At 41.9% G+C, this 14,812-nt stretch overlaps 1 protein-coding gene across 6 annotated transcripts in view; it reads left to right on the forward strand.

Annotated features, from left to right (window-relative positions):
• The window catches only part of AFF2 (AF4/FMR2 family member 2), a 503,764-nt gene that overhangs the window by 447,755 nt on the left and 41,197 nt on the right, over positions 1–14,812 (forward strand). For all 6 annotated transcript variants that reach the window (XM_025372179.1, XM_025372181.1, XM_025372180.1 and 3 more), the window contains 2 exons: positions 10,914–11,073; positions 12,951–13,961. In XM_025372179.1, the coding sequence (XP_025227964.1) occupies positions 10,914–11,073; positions 12,951–13,961 (1,171 nt within the window). The remainder of the gene's footprint in view (positions 1–10,913; positions 11,074–12,950; positions 13,962–14,812) is intronic.

Below are 14,812 nucleotides of genomic sequence, written 5' to 3' on the forward strand. Positions count from 1 at the left end.
TAGTTTTAGTAGCCAAAAGAGTTTCAAAGCCTAATTACTAGTCCTGAAGAAGTTTCTAGTGGTGAGGAAGTGGAATCAGTAAGTGTTGACTTTGACCACATCTTTAAGACGTTTTCATGATGGAAGACAGTCAGTGACTTTTTCCTGATTAAGAATGTATGGGCTAGTCTGGGTGACCACCCAGAAGGACTGTCTGTACAGCATCCACTTCTCTTGGCAATATGTTGTGTTGCTGCCTTGTGAGGGTTAGACACAGCAATTTTGTGAGTTATGGTTTTTGCCATTCACTTAGATTTCTAATGATCATGTTTACAATACAGTTATGAAGTACGATTCATTCTGTAAGGAAACTATATGACTTTTATTTTAGAAATTGCGTATGTGACTTTGAATGGGCCGACTGCAACAAGGTTTTCCTAGCACACAGTGTTGGTCTCCTTCAGTGTTTTCAACACAAAATTCTTACAACCGGCTTCATTAGGTCACTTGAAGAAAACTTTTTGGATTAATTCTGAGTCTTATTGCTTTCTGATATGATTAGAAAGATGAGTTTTGTAGTGGGTTTTGATTGTTCTCATAGCCTCAAACTTGACAGTGTTTAGTCAATGGTCACAGTAGCCTAGTGAATAGGTAATCCTTTGATACCTGTTCCTTCTACCTTCTAGTGTTCTTGTGGCAATCAAATCATGGGAGTTAACTTGCTTGAAAACTATCAAGTGCTCTGCACTTAAAAGTATTCTGATCTTACTGATCTGATGATGATGATAACCTCTTGAAGCCATAGAGTCACAGAGCAATAGGGATGTTAAGTGCCTACCCAAAGGCAGAGGATGTGTCTGTGGACAATACTCCCTGAGATTTATAGAGAAGAATTCTTTATGGCTTTACTCTAGGGTGTATTAAGCACACTAAGCATTTTACAGAATATGTGGTTGATAAAGCCTCTGGTCTCAGAAACTTACCTTCTAAATCAAGTGTCTGTGATATATCAGGTAACAGATCAGACATGAAGGGAAGCAGACAATACTGATAAGGAGAATAGCATTGACCAACATCACAAAAGAGATGTAGTCTAAGGAGAGATTGGAAGAGCAATGCCCACTTCCCAAATTGAGCAGCAGGTCTAAGTATACTGAGTAATAGGAAAGAAGACATAAAGCAGGCAAAAAGGCAGAGGCTTATGCTAAGCCACTGTGAGACTATCTTCAGGAAGACCTGTGCCTGTCTAAGCATGCTTTGTACTTTCCTAGGGAATTCAGCCCACCAACTGCCTGGGTTCTCCTGACAAGCAGTTGGACCCCATCTCTGGGCCAGTTTTTGGAACACAGTAGAGGAGATTCCTCCATGGAAGCAGTTTCTGGGTTTAAGACACTATGTACTTCCCAGTGGAAGTACATAGCCTGCTCCACCTACGATTTGTGACGGATGTGATTCTTTATGGGAAGGTCTTGACCTTGTTATAGACTCCTGGCCCTTTCTGGGTTTCTTGTGAATGCAAGCTGCCACTCAATCATTCATTTTCAGCTTTGCAGAGGCCAGAGCTCACGGGAGTCAGTGTTCACATCCACTTGCTTGCCTTTCTTCTCCTCCTTTGCTCCCATTTTTTTAAAAATGGGCTTTAAAGGCAAAAGGTACAAAAATACTTGGCTTTATATTATTCTTTTTCCTGCCTGTTTGGCTGTTTGATTGAAACAGCTCTGTCTCATGCCAGAAAAGTCAGTATGATTTTTAAAATTATTTCCATAGAAACCGAAATATCAGTTTATTCTCCCATATACAAATTGCAATGCTTTCAAGACATAATGGTCCATTAGCCAACATCGGCCAGTCTTACTGGGAACATGCTGACATCCTCCATGGTGAGGTTGAATCCAAGTGCCTTTTTTTCACTCCTTTGAAATTGCATATTGAAGTTAATCTCATAGTATCCTTAAAACTATTTTTCAACTTGATATGGTTTGGTGATGCATCTCAGCATTCTCAGCTGTAAACTGGAAGTAGTAAGAGTATCTAATTTATAGTATTGTGGTGCAGATTAAGAGAAACTTCAGGGAAAGTGCTCAGCAGCCCAGTTCCTGGCATATAATGAACACTAGCACTACCAGGATGAATTATGCCCTGGATCCCCACTATGGCCATGGATATAGCCTGCTATGACCCTGTGCTTGGGCAGTGGCAAGCCACCTTTGAACGTCATTAGTGATCCATAGGACATGTTCACAGGAAAGAAACATACATTAAGTGAACTGCTGGTGTGGGCAAGTAGGCTCAGGAAAGTGGTAAACTGATATCCCAGCTTATCAGAAGGAATCTGATAGAAATTGTTCAGGAACAATTGCCTAAAGAAAGCTTAAATTTCACTAAGTCAGATTAAAAATGATACAAGGTAGTCAACTTTCTCTTTTGCTAAAGGAGGACAGAATAATTATGAAAAAGTGAAATTCACAGTTTACCTCAAAATTGGGTTTTAGCCTTTAGTTTCAAACCACTTCCTTTTCTCCCAGTGGCTCCCATCTGTATAGCCCCATGTAGATATTAGCCTTGCCACGCTCCGTATGGTCCCCTGGGAGTTATCTGCATCACCTGTAATTATATTGGAATTGCAGAACTCAGACCTTGCCCCAAGCCTACCTAATTAGAATCTGCAGGTTAATAAGATCTCCAGGTGATTCCTATGCACATTAAATTTGGAGAAGCATGGGTTCATGAGTTTTCTCACCTAAATTACCTCATCCAGCCCTCTTAAAAACCTATGTGATATATTATCCCCATTTTACAAGTAAGGAAACTGAGACCCTTATGTTAAGTGCCTAGCCTAAGGTCATACAATGATGAATTATCCAAGGTGACACTCAAAAGCAGATCATCTAACTTCCAACCCTATGCTCTTCCCAGTGTACTAAAACTGACTCTTTAAAACCAGTAAAGAAAATGCAGCTGTCTAGATATGTGGCAGTGGATTGAAAATGGGAGACAGGGCACAGGTAGGAAAAGAAGAGGCCAAGTGCCTGAGTCTGGTCAGTCTACAGAAAGGACAACCAAGCCCTGATTAGTTGTGAGTCAAACATGGTGCTGAAAAGCCATTGCCAAAATCACTCATAATTATCTTCTCAGAAAGGAAGTAGGCATTGAGTAAGTTAGAAAAAATAGGAACTAAAAGCTGGTGATCAAAAAATGTAAAAAGCCAGTCACTTATAGTTATCATAAAAGTTCAAAACAGTCTGTTTGCAGCCTCTCTGGAAGATGTAACCTCTCATTGCACCATTGATGTGGCATTAATCTACTAGCATCTTTTTACTCAGAGATCTGCTTCACAGCACGTCATTTAGACCTCTAGCTTCCCTTCCCAGGGTGGGCTTATATGTTTGGACTTCTCTGAAGGGAAACTAAATTTTACAAACAGAAGAAAATCTGTTCAGGTGTAAGAGGGTGCACTCAGAATTTTAATTATTTGGCTCTTGTATTAGTTTCCTATTGCTGCTGTAACAAATTACCTCAAACTTAGTGATTTAAAGCAATACACATTTGTCATCCTAGAGTTCTGGAGGTCAGAAGTCAGATGTGGGTCTCACATGGTTAAAATCAAGGTGTCAGTAATGGCTGCATTCCTTTATGAAGGCTCTAAGGAACAAACTGTTTCCTACTCATGTGAGTTATTGGCAGAATTCAATTCCTTATGGTTACAGGACAGAACTCTCCATTGTCTTGCTGGCTGTTAACTGAGGGCCAGTTCCAGCTTCTAGAGGCTGCCACATTCCTTGACCTTTGGCCTCCTTTGTCCATCTTCAAAAGCCAGCATAGCAGGTCAAGTTTTTCTCACATGGCATCACTCTGGCCTCCTCTTCTGCCTCCCTCTTTCACTCGTAAGGATCCCTGTGATTACATTGGGCCCACTTGGATAATCCACGATAATCTCCCCATCTCAAGATCCTTAATATTCACATGTGTGAAATCTCCTTGGCTATATAAGGTAACATATTCACAAGTTCTACGGATCAGGATACGGACATCTTTGGGTCAGTCATTACTCCATCAACCACAGATCACTTCAGTCATTCAGGGCTTTAGCAATGTCATGTATAGTAACTTGTCTGAGAAAATGAATAGGAATGAATAGGTGTTGACCTCCTTATTACTCTTTGCAAATAAATTGAGGAGGCTCTATTTCAAACATCAGGATGAGATAACAGGACAAACATCTTAGTGTATACAATTAGGCAAAGATAATCTTTTTCTGAAGTTACATCAGGATGTGGCCCAGATCACAACTGGACCATAATCGACTGTCTGCTCATCAATAGCATCAGAGAGTTAGCAGAAAATATATTTGATTATTACTTGCTTGTGATGATATTGGGATATGAATTATTTTATTTTCAAATTGTGCTCGGGGGGCATCCCAAGGAGGTGGGGAAGCTGCTGGGGACATAGGCTCCCTCCACTCTCCACATCCCTTGTTTCTTGTTTCCACTACAGCAATTCTGCTTTTATCAGTTTTATATATTATTCTTCTGTGTACACTTTCCATTGCTTTCTATTTCTGCGTACACTATTTGTTGCAGAAATGGGCTAAGTGGATTTTCAGGGGGTAGGGGAGATGGGGGAAAGATTTCAAAACTGCTGACACAGACAAAATGGATTCTTCCCACTCTCTGGCTAGAACAGGTTCAGGGTTCAGAGCATCTGCCTCTGGTGGCTTAATGTGATGAGGCAGGCATAGTGCTCCAGTTCTGGAAACCAGAATTCAGAGACAAAAATGAGGGAGGAAGGGAGATAAGATCAGCTGTGGATGTTGATTCCTTTGCCTGAAGTTCATCTCATTACAGCTTATGATGAAATCAAATATGAAACCGTTCTAAATTATCTAGTAGACAGACATTTGATCCCAGTAAAACCGGAACACAGTCAAGTTGATGAAATTCATACAAGTCTTAACTGAAGAGGAGAGTTTCATATAGGACTCTCCCATTAAACATCTCATGCTCCATGTCTTTGGCAAGTTCTGGGCCTTGTGAAATGTGTTGCCAAGATCAATACCCTGTGGACTTGCTTATAGAATCCTCCCATGTACATTTCCTATACATAGTCTGGATGCCCACACAGCTTGATGGAGCAGAATGACCAATTCATCATCTCTGTTTATCTGCAGAGAAAGGGATTTACAGTTAAATTAGAATTAGACTCAAACAGCACTGGTTCTGGTGTTTGGCTTTCTGGAGGCTGTTAATCTGAATTAGTAAAAAGTCTGACTTATAAAATAGCCTTACAGAAGTGCAGTTTTAATCCTGTAAGGTTTATAAAATAACCCTGTGACTGATAAAGTATTGTAGAGAGCAGGACATTCCTAGACTTGCCTTAAGGAGCAGATTGGATTGCACAAATGTCTCTTCACATGTTTTCTCATGAAGTCCATAAACAGCCTCACTTAAAATCCCCAATACACATTAGGTTCATAAGGATTATAATCTTTGAGTTGGAAGACACCTTAAATTTTGTGGGTAGTGGGGCCAGTGGTGCAAGCGGTAAAGGAATTTACCAGTACAGTTATAGGTAAAGAAAGGAAGATTTATTAAAGTATGAAAATGTGTTGCAAGGTTGCAACATCAGAGAAGGGGCTGTCTGCAAAGAGGCAGGGGCTGGAGGGAAGTTTTATAGGGTTGTGCTGGAGGGGGCCATGTACAGAAGAGGTCATTTTGCCCAAGAAGCAGGGTCATTGTACCCGTGGAATGAGGTCATTGTTTGGGATTAGCCATCTCTCAGAACAACTGTTCATTGTTCTTCCCCACCTGGGCCCTCCCACACCTGGGGCCCCTTCCTCATTGTTGCTTACTTATCAGGACTCCATATTAAAGATCACCCAACCCCACTTCAGACCCACAATAAGGATTCTTCTTCCACATTCTTTATAGCCGCTGGCTATCTGCTCACCTAAAGTGCAGGGTTCACTGGCATGCAAGGTAGTGCATTCTTTCTGTGGTCAGCTGTAAGTTTTTAAAAGTATTTCCTGATGTTGAGGTAAAATCTTCCTGACTAGATCTCCAACTCATTGGTTTTGTATTTACCGTGGAAGTTCAGAACAAGCCCACTCTTTCCCTGCTGCCAGGGCAGACCTGCACATTGTTTGAAAATTTTCAGTATATGTGCCCCTCCCCCCATCCCCAACCCAGAGTCTTATTCAGGCAGAATAGTCGGTTTCTTCAACGTGGCCTTTGGCCTCATCATCTTTTCTGCATCTATTCATTAATTATGGTGCTACACATTAATCCCTTTATTGCAGAAGAGTCTGGGTGGTGTAAGCATAGAAAGACTATCACATATAGAGTCTAGCATGCCCAGACTATCTCTTAAAGCCCATCTTTTCCCCCTGGCACTCTCAAGCTTTCCACCAGGGCCAACCCTGTCTGGAGAAGGCATCTTAAACGCCTCCCCAGCGTCTCTCCTACTGGCCTACTCTTTGATCACCTTCCCCAGCTTTGGATTCCCCTGCTAGGGTCACTAACTTGCTAAGCCATCTTCTCTGCCCCCAGTCTGGCCTACGACCATGAAGACCTAACAAATGGGTTTGGGATTAAAATGAAGCTTAGTTCTACTTGATAAAGATGGCTCACTCTGATGAATAAGATAGCAAAATCTGATCTTTGAAAAGGTTGAGCAGTTGACTTTGAAGTCATTACAAATGTGGGTCCTTTGAGAAGTTTTATTACATTGTAGTGAAGTTACTGAGTATACTTTTAATATTTACAGACTATAGAGTGGATGGTTTAATATAGCAAATGTTAATTATTTTTCGTATCAGACATTATGTTTGTTGTAACCACTAGCATTCTTTTTAAAAGCAGTTTATTGAAATATGAAAGTAAATGATGTGTGAAAAATAACATTAATACAGTCTTAGTGAATGAAGAATATATAAACTGTGCATTAGTTTTTCATCTCCTAGGCAGAATCAAGTATTACATGGGCTAGCTTTACTCATAGCCACTTTAATATACACCTGGAAAATAAATTAGTAATGTATGAAAATAAATGTAGCAGAAGTGGAAATTTAACTAGCTGAACAGCTAACAGATTTCAGTGAAGAACTGAAAGTGACATATTATGATGCTTTGCCAACTTGAAAGTTCCATGGTATATTCCAGACAAGAATGTGGCCTTAGGCCAACTATTCATATATTGATGTTTGTCCTGCTTTTAAAGACAATGTTTCAGTTTTGTACTCACTTTTTGTCCCTGGGAGCAGTCCCAACTGGGCGCAAGGTAGGCCCACAGGAAATGAGGCCCAGACTCAGATGTAGAGCTTACATTCTTTATCTTTTTTTTTTTTTTTTTTTGAGACGGAGTCTCGCTCTGTCTCCCGGGCTGGAGTTGCAGTGGCCGGATCTCAGCTCACTGCAAGCTCCACCTCCCGGGTTCACGCCATTCTCCTGCCTCAGCCTCCCGAGTAGCTGGGACTACAGGCGCCGCCACCTCGCCCGGCTAGTTTTTTTGTATTTTTTAGTAGAGACGGTGTTTCACCATGTTCACCAGGATGGTCTCGATCTCCTGACCTCGTGATCCACCCGTCTCGGCCTCCCAAAGTGCTGGGATTACAGGCTTGAGCCACCGCGCCCGGCCAGAGCTTACATTCTTTAGCAGACTGGCTGCATCTACAGTCTCCAGCAAGCCCATGAGCAGAAGATGGAGAGTAGAGGCACTGGAAAGGTGCTGGTGAGAGCAGTCTTGCCTCTATTTAAGCAACCGTTATTCCTTTCCACAGATGCTGGTTCTCCATTTCCAACTGTGCAACTTCCCAGAGAAAGCAATTTCTTTTCACTAACACACTGAAGTCCTTCACCCCTAGTTTGAGTTCTCATGGTGTCCTCCCTGAATTAAAGTCCACCCTCCTTCTTATCCCCACATCTGTATGTCTAAGTATAAAAAGCTGATGTACTTCTTCTTGTTCTTCCTATACTAATTTTCTCTAAGTGTTCATTGGCAAAATTGACTGTGCGTGGGGTCCCACCTGAGAACGCAGAAACAGATTTAGCTACAAAAATTCTTAGGATACATAATTTCAGGTATCATTTCATTGGGTCTCAGTCAAGGTTGCCCTTATGTTTAAAACAATTTTAATTTCATGTATTTATTTATATCTACTTACAAGTATTGTCAGATTTTCATATATGGTTTCTATTCACATCCATAATTTCTTACAATTCTGAAATTCAACAAGTTCTGAGAACCAATATTTTTTTCTAACCTCGAGACAAACTCATTTGATGATAAAACCTGACCTAAACTGCTGTAAAGATATTTATTTAAAACATTTATGTATTCCTCTTACTGTGAATGTTACTGCAGCAATAGTAACAAGTTTTATTAAGGGGTGCTTATCCAGATCCCATTGAGAATATTATATATGGTATATTCAGCATATTACTTTTTAAAATTAGAAACATCTGAATGCTAAAATACATCTGTTCTCAGAAGGGCTTTAGATAAGAAAGATACATACAAAACACACACACATGCACGCGCACACACACACACACACACACACACATTTTTCTACTAAATCCATGAAACTTTGATTTAGCTGAGGAATAAGTTGATTTTGGTCGATAAATCATCTGTACTTCATGTGTATCACCTTAATGTGTTTGGTTTTGAGGAAGTAATCCCAGGGATTTTTTGTTTCCTACAGAAGTTGCTAAAAAAAATATCTAGTAAGTGGAACTCTATCCAGAAATATTCCAAAATCAACTAGAGTCTATTTTAGCTTAGTAATAGCAGGATGACCAGCTTCTTATTAAAATAAATGAGTGCATAAATGTGAAATGATACTAGAAAACAGCCTTTTCACTTGAGAATCACAAATGTGGATACAAATTAGATTTTATCCCTCGATCCACCACCCAGTATTCTCAGTGTTGCAAATGCTCTGTGTTATATTTAAAACTTCACTTGGGAGGAATTGAGGCCAAGTTAGCCTAATCTCTGGATTAGTCTCACTTAGATTTCTGTTCTCTCAATCTTTATTTAGTAACCAAGGTCAAAAACAATTGATTAGATTTAAAGATAACTTTGCATAAATAGGGTATCATTACTGACACTAAAGAGAGATCTACAAAAGAATACAGAGAAATAAGAGCCCTGTTATATAGGTCTCCTCCCTTTCCCCCTACTGCTGGGGGAAGACACACAGTTCTCAGGAGATACAGTAGTCTCCTTATTTCTTGTACTTTCCCTAATCTCTTGATGTACTTGACAGAGGAATGTACTTGTAGTTCGCATTTACTTAGCAGATAGCAGTTTAAAATGAGCTTTCACTATATGAAAGAAAATGTCTACCTGGGAGATTAAAGGGCCAGTCTTTAAGGACACATGGCACAGGAAGTGGAAAGGCTCTCTGCACTGAGTAGTGACTGATGAGGAGCCCATGCTGGCTTTGAAGGGATCCTGTTCCTTCCCAAGCAGCAACTCAGTATGGCTCCAGCTCAGCGAGAGAGTTGTAATGTTGGAGAAGGGGCTGTAGTGAGGGCATGGGGTGGGGGCATGAACTCGTTTGGGTTCAGGCAATGAATAAATGTCTGTGCTCCTTGAGTTGGGGGCTGGGGAATCCTTGCGGATCCTCTTTGTCACATTAAACATGGGGCCACAGGACCAGGTGATCTCCAGGACCAGACTGGGCTCTCTTGACTAAGCTGCTGCTTCAGATTTGGGGAATGCGAGGGAGAGAGCAAGTCAAGTTGCTGCTGCATGCAAGGGGCTGTGAAGGCCCAGTAGATGGCAAACAGACAAACAGGCCCTGAGCACCTCCCTCCCCATGAGCTAAACTGATCTCCAAAGAGGGGTTAGGCTGAAGAGACAGAGGGAGATTAGAACCTTCCCCCAAATTTAGAGACCCATTTCTGAGAGAAAGGAAAATTCAGTCCAAAGCGACAATGAGAAAAAGAAAGGTGATGGCATACCCCAGTGTGCCCAGATGCAGCTGAGGCTGGTTTGTTATAGGACACAGAGAGCAAACGATTGGTAAGGAGGAGTATTGATTATCAATAAAGGCAGAGTAGCAAATGGTGTCACTTTCCAAATGCTTTGCTTGGTCAGCTTTACAAACTTAAAATCAATCATTACAGCTGATTGGTCTCTTATGATCACACCTCCTTGTAAGAGTTACAAGGAGGTTATAAAACTTATGGTGGAGGAGGCCTAGGAGTGTGTTGTCACATTCCCTTATTCATACACCCAACAGACAGAAATTGAGGACCAACTCTAGTCACTTTGAGGCTGAGCACCAGGCCCTCAGCAATGAATACGCTCAGCACAACTAGTGTCCTTTGAGGCAGCTGGGGGGCCAGGGTGCTAGGTGCTAGTCTTGGCTCGCCAACTAGCTGGGAGGCAGAGACCAGCTCCACCCTCTTTCTGAACCTCAGTTTCCTCTAATTAAAATGATAATTGAACTCACTCCTTCTTGGTAATAGAACTATATACCATATGTTTCACTAAGATCAGAGCCTCTTGATGAACCTGTGGGGTATTGAACAAGGGGGCAACAAAAAATGGAAAATTATCTTACCTGAAAAAAAAGGGACAGTTCAACATCTAAGGCACTACATCTATATCCGCATCCAGAGGCATGCAAACTTGGCTTAAGGTTTTTATGTTGAGTGAGGGTGGCAAGGTTTTCTGGAAGACAAGGCAGTGTGATGGAAAGCCAAGGAACTTGGATACACATAGGCCTGGTTCTCTTCAAACTTTTCAACTTGGGCCAGTCACTGGACCTCCTAAGCCTCACATTTCCTATCTGTAAAATGGGGATGGTAAACCCCACTCTGCCGGTAATTCATGGATCATAGGCCCTTCTGCTGAACTGGGCTGTTTTCCATCTGATTTGAGAGTAAATGAGGCAATGAATTATGTTGTTTCTCTTTCAGCCCACCCTTGGCCACTCCCCAGCCCCCACCTGCAGTGCAAGCCAGTGGGGGTTCTGGCAGCTCCAGTGAATCGGAGAGCAGCTCTGAGTCAGATTCAGACACTGAAAGTAGCACCACTGACAGCGAATCTAATGAGGCACCTCGTGTGGCCACTCCAGAGGTGAGTAAAGGTGCCGGAGCCCTAACCATGATCTGCCTGTCCTGGAGGCAGCACCCTCAACACACACACACACACACACACATACACACACACACACTCACACTTTCAGCACAATAATTAATTCAGCACAATAACCACTTCAGAAAAGTATCCAGATATTGAACAGCATTCTTAAAAAACATATATTCACATAGTCCTAACATGCATACATGTTTTGCTGTGTGACTGATTTGCTGTGTGACTCACTTAGCTACTCTTAGCATAGTAAAACTAGCATAGTAATGAATAGACTAGCAGCTTGTCTTCTGAGAGAACCAATGAAGCCAGTCAAGATCCAATTCTGGCCTTGGGGACACTAACCCTTACTCTAGATTAAAGTGATTAAAGTGTGAATTGCCACTTGGCAAGTAAGACCCAAGAAGTATGGTTTTCCTTAAAGGTAAAATGATTATTTAAATGTTATATGTTCTTTATTTTAATATGCATCCTTCAAGTGTGTTTGATAATAATTCACCAAGACATTTAACACAGCTCCATGAAATACTAAAATAATAATTTTGAAATAAAAGAATTTGCTTCACATCCACTCTGAGTCCAGGATAGCTACTCAATTTCCCTGAGCCTGCATTTGGTTACAGCAAGTAAATTCCACCCTCAACCCCCGGATCTCCATACACTTGTTTTTCAATAATCAGAAAAGAAAAATAGGAGACAATAATGAATTACTGCTATTAATAATAGAAATACCTGTTGAACATGGACCATGCGTGTGTCAGGTACTGTGCTGAGCTCTTGACTTGCATTGTCTCATATCATCCTCATGACAACCTTACAGAGTACTTATTATTATCTTTGTTTTATAGATGAGAGAATAAAGTTCTAGGAGGTTAAAAAGAACTTTCCCAAGATCTCACAGATAGACAGTGGTAGAGCCAGGACTGAAAACCCCAGTCTATGTGTATCCAGAGCTGATGTTCTCAACCCGAGAACTCTGCTGCCCACAGTGGCAGCCGATACAACTTCCTCAACCCTTGCCTGCCATTGTCTTGTGCAGGTTGCTATCACAACTACTCAAGTGTTTTTAATTCTGTCACCCTCTATTGGCTGGTACCATAAGCCTCAGCTGATGGCTTTCAAAAGAAGAGCTCTTGTAATAAAAATGATGACTCTTTTTTCAGCTGGCAGAACTCAGAGTTAGGAATCAAGGACCCGAATAGTACACATCATTGCCATGGTTTAGTGGATGCTAATGTCTGCATGCATGTCCCTATAAATTGGTTATTGCCCATACACCAAAGAAAGCTCAGTGGTTTCTATTTTTTGGAAGTAAACTCTTTTTGTCCTTCAGTAAAAATACAAAAGGCCTAATCTGTTCGCAGGGAATGACAGCATCACATAGAAGGCACTGGCACTCTGGCAGCTGGAAAGCGTTTCCTTTTGAATTATACCTGAGGTGCGCTTATGTTCCTTTCAGGATCGGAGACTATTACCTCTGCCTCCTGGTGAGAGGTTGACTGATGATTCCACAAAGGATTTTGGAAATAGGTTTCCCTCATGGGCATCCCTGCCAACCGACTAGAACATCTCTCTGTGAATAATTCTTTTCTTTCTGGCCAAAGTAGAGAATATTTTCAGAGAAGGAGTAGAAATGAGTTTAAATAACTAGACTGCAGCTGGTTTGTATCTGGCTATTTAGGTCATTTGAATATTATGGATAGTGGGTGTATGCAGGTGTGTGTGTATGAGTGTGTGTATTTGTATATGTGTGAACAGTCACTTGACATCCAAGGCTTTTAGTAGTAGTCTCTGTACTGAGGGTTCTCTTGAATCCTTCCCAAGTGTAAAAATCATTCTTGCTGCTGTTTCTCAATCTGCAGCCTGAACCACCCTCAACCAACAAGTGGCAACTGGATAAATGGCTTAACAAAGTGACATCCCAGAACAAGTCTTTTATTTGTAGCCAAAATGAAACACCCATGGAGACTATTTCTCTGCCTCCTCCAATCATCCAACCAATGGAAGTCCAGATGAAAGTGAAGACGAATGCCAGTCAGGTCCCAGCTGAACCCAAAGAAAGGCCTCTCCTCAGCCTCATTAGGGAGAAAGTCCGTCCACGGCCCACTCAGAAAATTCCAGAAACAAAGGCTTTGAAGCATAAGTTGTCAACAACTAGTGAGACAGTGGCTCAAAGGACAATTGGGAAAAAACAGCCCAAAAAGGTTGAGAAGAACACCAGCATTGACGAGTTTACCTGGCCCAAACCAAACATTACCAGCAGCACTCCCAAAGAAAAAGAAAGCGTGGAGCTTCCTGACCCACCAAGAGGCCGCAGCAAAGCCACTGCCCACAAACCAGCCCCTAGGAAAGAACCAAGACCTAACATGCCCTTGGCTACTGAGAAGAAGAAGTACCGAGGGCCTGGCAAGATTGTGCCAAAGTCTCGGGAATTCATTGAAACAGATTCATCTACATCTGACTCCAACACAGATCAGGAAGAGACCCTGCAAATCAAAGTCCTGCCTCCGTGCATTATTTCTGGAGGTAATACTGCCAAATCCAAGGAAATCTGTGGTGCCAGTCTGACCCTCAGCACCTTAATGAGTAGCAGTGGCAGCAACAACAACTTATCCATCAGTAATGAAGAGCCAACATTTTCACCCATTCCTGTCATGCAAACTGAAATGCTGTCCCCTCTGCGAGATCATGAGAACCTGAAAAACCTCTGGGTGAAGATTGACCTTGACTTACTCTCTAGAGTACCTGGCCACAACTCACTCCATGCAGCACCTGCCAAGCCAGACCACAAGGAGACTGCCACAAAACCCAAGCGTCAGACAGCTGTCACAGCTGTGGAGAAACCAGCCCCCAAGGGCAAGCGTAAGCACAAGGTAAGCGGTCCAAAGTGGCCTGCCAAGTGCTTGTGAGCAGTGTCTGTTTGTTGTCTAACTTGATCTTGAGCCTCATTTTCAAGGAAGCCAATGGCAGTGCATTGCAGATTTTGGTAAAGGTGATGATGCTTTCTGTGGGAAATGCAGTATTTGACATGACTAGAGAGGAAAAACTAGGAATGATCTGTAGCCAGTGGCAAGAGTGTCCATTATGGCATATGAGGACTTAGGATGCATAGGAAAGAAAAATACGCAAGTGCCCTCAATGTCCAAATGCATCTTCTGGGGCTTCTTCATTTCTCTGGACAAACATTAGCATCTCCACAGCCTAGTTATACTCTGAGCCTCCTGGGTCCTACCAACCACATGTTCTGCCCAGCCTGCTGGGATCACTGACCTATGTGGTAGGCTTGACTTGGGAAAATCTTACCTGCAGGAGGTTAGAGCTCAATTCCAAGGCTATAAAGTATACCCATAAGGTGAAATCCAGAGTGGCCCTTTTCATTTGAACTACGTCTAGAGAAATGGTTTGGTATCCAATACGCTCATTCTGTTGTATCTCCACATCTCAGGGTAGGAATTTTTAAGAGTGATGTTATCTCATGATGATATTCAGGTAATCTTATTTCTGTCCCAGTGCTGTCACAGTGGCTAGAAAGGAGGTTGGTTCTCAGTCCTTTCTTCATTTATTCTGTCCCTTTCCAGGAAAGACTTAAGATTCCTCATTGAGCTGCAGCCCCCACTGTGGCCAGGCCATCCTACTGACTAGGATGCTGCAAGAATGATTGCAGTCATCATTCAGATTGACTTTACAAGTTCCAAAACAGAGGGTATTCTCTCTGAGTTGCATA

This window comes from Theropithecus gelada, chromosome X (assembly GCF_003255815.1).
Source record: "Theropithecus gelada isolate Dixy chromosome X, Tgel_1.0, whole genome shotgun sequence".
In the NCBI taxonomy this organism is placed as follows: domain Eukaryota; kingdom Metazoa; phylum Chordata; class Mammalia; order Primates; family Cercopithecidae; genus Theropithecus; species Theropithecus gelada.